Raw genomic sequence first — 7145 nt, 5'->3', positions numbered from 1 at the left:
ACCCGGGAGGCGGAAGTTGCAGTGAGCCAAGATTGCGCCACTGCACTCCAGCCTGGGCGACAGAGCAAGACTCATCACACACACACACACACACACACACACACACAGAGAGAGAGAGGGAAAGAGAAAAAGAGAGAGAAAGCAAACAACAACAACAACAACAACAAAACACAAAAAAACCCCACATATTCCTTAGGATAAATTCCTGAGTGGAAATCCTGGGTCAAAGATTATGCTCATGTTTACAGCTACTGATACAGTAGTGACAGCCTATTACTGAGAACCAACATCCAAGCTAGAATTCCTCAAGTAGTTTTCCATTTTGCAGTAACTAATTTCATCTTTTAGTATTTTCAAGTCAAAATTTTTTCAGGAATATGAACTTATTACTAGGAAATACCAATTGACCTTCAAAGGCTTACCACTGTCTAAACGTTCCTTATCAGCCATCAAACTTTTTGTATTGATATTACATTTATGTGACACTAAATAGGTCGAAGAATTTTTCCCACCTTATTAATGAATTCTCATAATGCTGTGAGGCAGGTATTACCATCTGCATTTTACAGTAACAGTCTCAGAGAAGCTAGTAACTTCCCCGAAGTCACACAGCTAGCAACTGATGGAGGTAGGAGACAGACTTAGGTACTGTGATGAAAAGGCTGTTGCCCTAATTCCTTTTGCCCACTTACCTATTAATTCTCTATTTTTTGCTTCTATTTCCTCTAGCAGTGTCTCTGGAGTAGATGTCATTTTCTCATTATCTGTGGCATAACTTTCCAAAAACTTTCTATATTCTGGATCTAAATAATCATTTAAGGAAACAGAAAACATCATAGACTTTAAGCAAAAAAGAAGACATTATCTAGGATACTGATTTATCAAATAAGATAATTTTTTACTTCATGGAAGATGAAAAAAAAAACCAAACCATACCCACAAGGTAGACTATTTAGAGCTTAATTGGTCATTTGCTCTCAGAACTCCTATAACTGATACTCACTATAGGAATCTGGTATAACACGGAGGTCAGGAAAAATGAGACACCATGCATTATAACAGAACCACTAGGGGTATTACATAGTTTGCTTTTAAAAGTCACTGTCCTACTAAGTTAGGTGTTCCAAAAAGATAAATTAGAGAGAAGTCCTAGGTGTGGCACTTGAGGTGATGGTAATTCCTGGAGTTCTCTGACATCAGAAAGGGTGACACATCTAAGTCACTATATTGCTTGTTTCTTTATGTCACTTGATCAAGTCTTCCAGATCTAAATCTGTAATAAAACCAGTATCACAGTTATGTGTTATTGAGTCTTTACTGTGTTTTTTTTTTATAAAATACCTGTAATAGTAACAAATGATGGAAATTAAACTAGATGATTCTAAAACATCAATCTGATATAAAATAAGGGCCTAAGTCCTTATCCAACATAAAGAGTTGTGTAACAGCTATCTAACATAACATTACAGAGGTCTCAAAACCTGGAGCCAGTATACCTTAAATGGCAATTATTTTGGTTTTTCAGTTATTGTATTTCTTTCTTTTTTTTTTTTTTTTGAGACAGAGTTTTGCTCTTGTTGCCCAGACTGGAGTGCAATGGCGTGGTCTCAGCTCACTGCAACCTCTGCCTCCTGGGTTCAAGCAATTCTTCTTCCTCAGCAGCCTCCCAAGTAGCTGGGATTACAGGTGCCTGCCACCATGCCTAGATAACTTTTGTGTTTTTAGTAGAGATGGGGTGTGTCACCACGTTGGCCAGGCTGGTCTCGAACTCCTGACCTCAGCTAATCTGCCCGCTTTGGCCTCCCAAAATGCTGGGATTACAGGTGTGAGCCACCGCACCTGGTCTCAGTTCTATTCCTGTTCAACCTAATACTATGTGTGTAGCTAACTGTATATTCAAAGACCAGAAAATAGGAGGGACAATTTCAGCTACTTTATATAAAGTTACCTGGGTATGGAAATTTTCCTATGACAGTTCAAACCTTCTTCTTTATAAATGGAAACCAAAAGTCAAATAAATAATCATAAAAATGGTGAGGCCTCAAGAAGCACCTGTTAAACTTTGAAACCTGATTTTTTGTCCACTATTTTCTTTTTCTTTTTCTTTTTTTTTTTTTTGAGACCGAGTTTCGCTCTTGTTGCCCAGGTTGGAGTGCAAAGGCACAATCTCAGCTCACTGCAACCTCTGCCTCCTGGGTTCAAGCAATTCTCCTGCCTCAGCCTCCCAAATAGCTGGGATTACAGGCATGTGCCACCATACCCGGCTAATTTTATATTTTTAGTAGAGACAGAGTTTCTCCATGCTGGTCAGGCTGATCTTGAACTCCTGACCTCAGGTGATCCGTCTGCCTTGGCCTCCCAAAGTACTGGGATTACACGCGTGAGCCACCACGCCCGGCCTTTCCACTATTTTCTAATCAATAAATCTATGGTGATTTGTTACTCAATAGTCAACATTATATTGTTCAATGGTTCAATGGTTGAAGAATGAAATGCCCTAGCCAAAGAGAGCAGAAATTCTGTGCAAGAAACCCTCTCTATTCTAACAATTAAGCAAAGCTTCCATCGGCAAATATCATTTCTCACTTACTTTATTTTGTTTATTTTCTAATTTAAAATTTTGGGGTCGAATTAACTCTCGCAAAGATATTATTTTTAAAAACCCCACAGCAATAACATTATATAATTAGAGCTATACTATACCATCATCGATAGTCCCGACTTTGGTATCTCTTTTCTTAGTCTTCTTTTTTGCAGCTTTTTGAAAAGGTGCAAATTCTACTATAGCAGGATATTCCTGACCTGTTTAGAAAAAAAAAAAATACCACACTTGCTATAACAAAGAAAATGTCAAAAGTGGATATAAGGGAATCAACCCATTGCTTTCTAGGACTTTTTTGATGGCAGTCTTCTGAAGAGGGTCTCCCAAAGGCATAAAGCACACTGGCACAACCATAATCAACACAGTACAAAAGGAGCCACAAATTCACACTGATAACATAATGAAACAATACGGCATGGAAGTAAAATATTCATTTAAATTCAACTTATAAAATGTGATATTTTAATGTGAAAAAGACCCTACAAACTAATTTTCATTTAAAAATGTTAGAAATCTCAAAAATAGGCAAATCTATACAGACGGAATGTAGATTAGTAGCTGCCTGAAGTTTGGGGTAGAAGTGGTGAGAAGAATGAGGAGTGACAACTAATGGGTGGGGTTTCTCTGAGGGGTGATGAACATGTTCTAAATTTAGATTGTGGTGATAGGCTCACAAGTCTATGGATATACTAAAATTCACTGAATTGTATACTTTAAAGGGTGAATATTTCAGGCATGTGGATTATATCTCAATAAAGCTGTTATTTTTAAAAAGTGTAACTATGGGCCGGGAGTGGTGGCTCAAGCCTGTGATCCCAGCACTTTGGGAGGCCGAGACGGGCGGATCACGAGGTCAGGAGATCGAGACCATCCTGGCTAACACAGTGAAACGCCATCTCTACTACAAATACAAAAAACTAGCCGGGCAGGTGGCGGGCACCTGTAGTCCCAGCTACTCGGGAGGCTGAGGCAGGAGAATGGCATGAACCCGAGAGGCGGAGCTTGCAGTGAGCTGAGATCTGGCCACTGCACTCCAGCCTGGGCGACAGAGCGAGATTCCATCTCAAAAAAAAAAAAGAAAAAAAAGTGTAACTATATGAGGTGATGTGTTAGATGTGTTATGTGAGGTGATGAATGTGTTAACTTGATTGTGGTAATTATTTCACAATGTATACATATATAAAACAATCACGTTGGGCCACGCACGGTGGCTCACGTCTATAATCCCAGCATTTTGGGAGGCCGAGGTGACAGGATGATCACTTGAGTTCAGGAGTTTGAGACCAGCCTGGCCAACATGGTGAAACACTGTCTCTACTAAAAACACAAAAATTAGCTGGACATGGTGGCACGCACCTGCAATCCCAGCTACTCCGGAGGCTGAGGCATGACAACCGCTTGAACTTGAGAGGCAAAGATTGCAGTGAGCCGAGATCACGCCACTGCACTCCAGCCTGGGCAACAGAGACTCCATCTCAAAAAAATAAGTAAATAAAAATAAAAATAAATAAAAATACAAAAATTAGCCAGGCGTGGTAGTGCATGCCTGTAATCCCAGCTACTTGGGAGGCTGAAGCAGGAGAATCGTTTGAACTCGGGAGGCGGAGGTTGCAGTAAGCTGAGATTGTGCCACTGTACCCCAGCCTGGTAAAAAACAAAAAAAACAAAAAAAAAGGCCAGGCGCGGTGGCTCAAGCCTGTAATCCCAGCACTTTGGGAGGCCAAGACAGGCGGATCACGAGGTCAGGAGATCGAGACCATCCTGGCTAACACGGTGAAACCCTGTCTCTACTAAAAAATACAAAAAACTAGCCGGGCGAGGTGGCCGGCACCTGTAGTCCCAGCTACTCGGGAGGCTGAGGCAGGAGAATGACGTAAACCCGGGACGCGGAGCTTGCAGTGAGCTGAGATCTGGCCACTGCACTCCAGCCTGGGCGACAGAGTGAGACTCCGTCTCAAAAACAAAACAAAACAAAACAATTATCACACAGTAAAATTTAAATATATATTATTTTATTTGTCAATTATAGCTCAATAAAGCTGGGGAAAAATCTATTAACACTTAAAAAAAATACACCAGGTCACCAAAAGCACAGGCAACAAAAGTAAAAATACAGAGGGCAGATCTCATGTTAAGTGTTCTTACCACAATAAAACAAAAAGATAAAGTATATCTCTTATTTAAAAAAAGTAAAAAATAGATAAATTGGACTATGTCAAAATTAGAAACTTCTGTGCATCAAAAGACACAATCAACAGAGTGAAAAGGCAACCCATGGAATGGGAGAAATATTTGTAAACCATATTATCTGATAAGGGGTAATATCTAGAATATATAAAGAACTCCTGTAACTCAACAACAAAAAACCAAATAACCCAATTTAAAAAATGGTCAAAACACTTGAATGACATTTCTTCAAAGACAGTATACAAATGGCTAACGAGCATATGGAAATACGTTCAACATTACTAGTCATTAGGGAAATGCAAATCAAAACCACAATGAGGTATCATCTCACGCCTATTAGGAAGACTACTATCAAAAAAGCAGGAAATAACAAGTGTTGGCAAAGATGTGCAGAAACTGGAACACTCATGTATTGGTGGGAATGTACAATGATGCAGCTGCCATGGAAAACAGTATGGCAGTTCCATAAAACATTAAAAATAGAATTACCGGGCCAGCCTGACCAACATGGTAAAACCCCATCTCTACTAAAAGTACAAAAATTAGCTGGGTGTGGTGGTGGGCACCTGTAATCCCAGCTACTCAGGAGGCTGAGGCAGGACAATCGCTTGAACCCAGGAGGTGGAGGTTGCAATGAGGGAAGATCGCACCATTGTACTTACTCCAGCCTGGGCAACAAGGGTGAAACTCCATCTCAAAAAAACAACAAAACAAAAAACAAGAAAGAATTACCGGCGGGGCACAGAGGCTCACACCTGTAATCCCAGCACTTTGGGAGGCCGAGGCGGGCGGATCACCTGAGGTCAGGAGTTTGAGACCAGCCTGGCCAACATGGTGAAACTCCATCTCTACCACAAATATAAAAAATTAGCAGGGTGTGGTGGCCCGTGCCTGTAATCCCAGATACTCAGGAGGCTGAGGCAGGAGAATTGCTTGAACCTGGGAGGCAGAGGTTGCAGTGAGCCGAGATCATGCCACTGTATTCCAGCCTGTGTGACACAGATAGACTCCATCTCAAAATAAACAAATAAATAAATAATAAAATAAAAATAGAATTATCAAATGACCCCAGAAATTCCACTTCTCGGTATATATTCAAAAGAAGTGAGAGCAGGGACTCGAATATTTGCACATTTGTGTTCATAACAATATTGTTCACAATAGCCAAGAGTGGAAGCAACTTGAATACCCCTTGACAGACGAATGGATACACAAAATGTGGTATATACATATAATGGAATATTAGTCTTAAAAATGAGGCTGGGGGCAGTGGCTCATGCCTGTAATTCCTAGCATTTTGGGAGGCTGAGGCAGGCAGATCACTTGAGGTCAGGAGTTCGAAACAAGCCTGGCCAACGTGAAACCCCATCTCTACTAAAAGTACAAAAATTAGCTGGGTGTGGTGGTGGGCACCTGTAATCCCAGCTACTCAGGAGGCTGAGGCAGGACAATCGCTTGAACCCAGGAGGTGGAGGTTGCAATGAGGGAAGATCGCACCATTGTACTTACTCCAGCCTGGGTAACAAGGGTGAAACTCCATCTCAAAAAAACAACAAAACAAAAAACAAGAAAGAATTACCGGCGGGGCACAGAGGCTCACACCTGTAATCCCAGCACTTTGGGAGGCTGAGGCAGGCAGATCACTTGAGGTCAGGAGTTCGAAACAAGCCTGGCCAACACAGTGAAATCCCGTCTTTATCAAAAATACAAAAAAAATTAGCCAGGCGTGGTGGTGGGCACCTGTAATCCCAGCTACTTGGGAGGCTGAGGCTGGAGAATTGCTTGAACCCAGGAGGCGGAGGTTGCAGTGAGCTGAGATCGCGCCACTGCACTCCAGCCTGGGCAACAGAGCGAGACTCCATCTCAAAAAAAAAAAGAAAAAAAAAAGAAAGAAAATTCTGACACATGCTACAACATGGATACACCTTAAGAATATTATGCTAAATGAAATAAGCCAGACAGACATTGTATGTTTCCACCTATATGTGGTACCTAGAGTAGTCAAACTCATAGAGACACAAAGTATAATGGTGGTTGCCAGGGGCTGGAGGAAAGGAAATAAGTTGTTCAATGGGTAAAGAGTTTCAGTTTTGAAAGATGAAAAAGTTCCCAAGATTGTTGCACAACAGTGTGAATATACTTTAATGCTACTGAATTGTACACTTAAAATGGTTAAGATGGTAAATTTTATGTTATGTGTATTTCACAATTTTTAAAAATGCAGAAGGAAGGCTGGGCACGGTGGCTCACGCCTGTAATCCTAGCACTTTGGGAGGCTGAGGCGGGCGGATCATGAGGTCAGAAGATCGAGACCATCCTGGCTAACACGGTGAAACCCCGTCTCTACTAAAAATAC

General features: G+C 41.1%; 1 protein-coding gene across 1 annotated transcript in view; it reads right to left on the bottom strand.

Moving 5' to 3' along the window:
* Positions 1-7145, bottom strand: part of UPF3B (UPF3 regulator of nonsense transcripts homolog B (yeast)) — a 21318-nt gene that overhangs the window by 8185 nt on the left and 5988 nt on the right. Inside the window, exons 4-5 of the mRNA XM_011948712.1 lie at positions 2704-2802; positions 693-803 (exon numbers count right to left, since the gene is read on the bottom strand). Coding sequence (XP_011804102.1) covers positions 693-803; positions 2704-2802 — 210 coding nt within the window. The remainder of the gene's footprint in view (positions 1-692; positions 804-2703; positions 2803-7145) is intronic.

Source organism: Colobus angolensis, unplaced genomic scaffold (assembly GCF_000951035.1).
Source record: "Colobus angolensis palliatus isolate OR3802 unplaced genomic scaffold, Cang.pa_1.0 Scaffold282, whole genome shotgun sequence".
In the NCBI taxonomy this organism is placed as follows: Eukaryota; Metazoa; Chordata; class Mammalia; order Primates; family Cercopithecidae; genus Colobus; species Colobus angolensis.
Note: the sequence above shows the minus strand (reverse complement) of the source record. Positions and strands in the feature narration are given on the sequence as shown.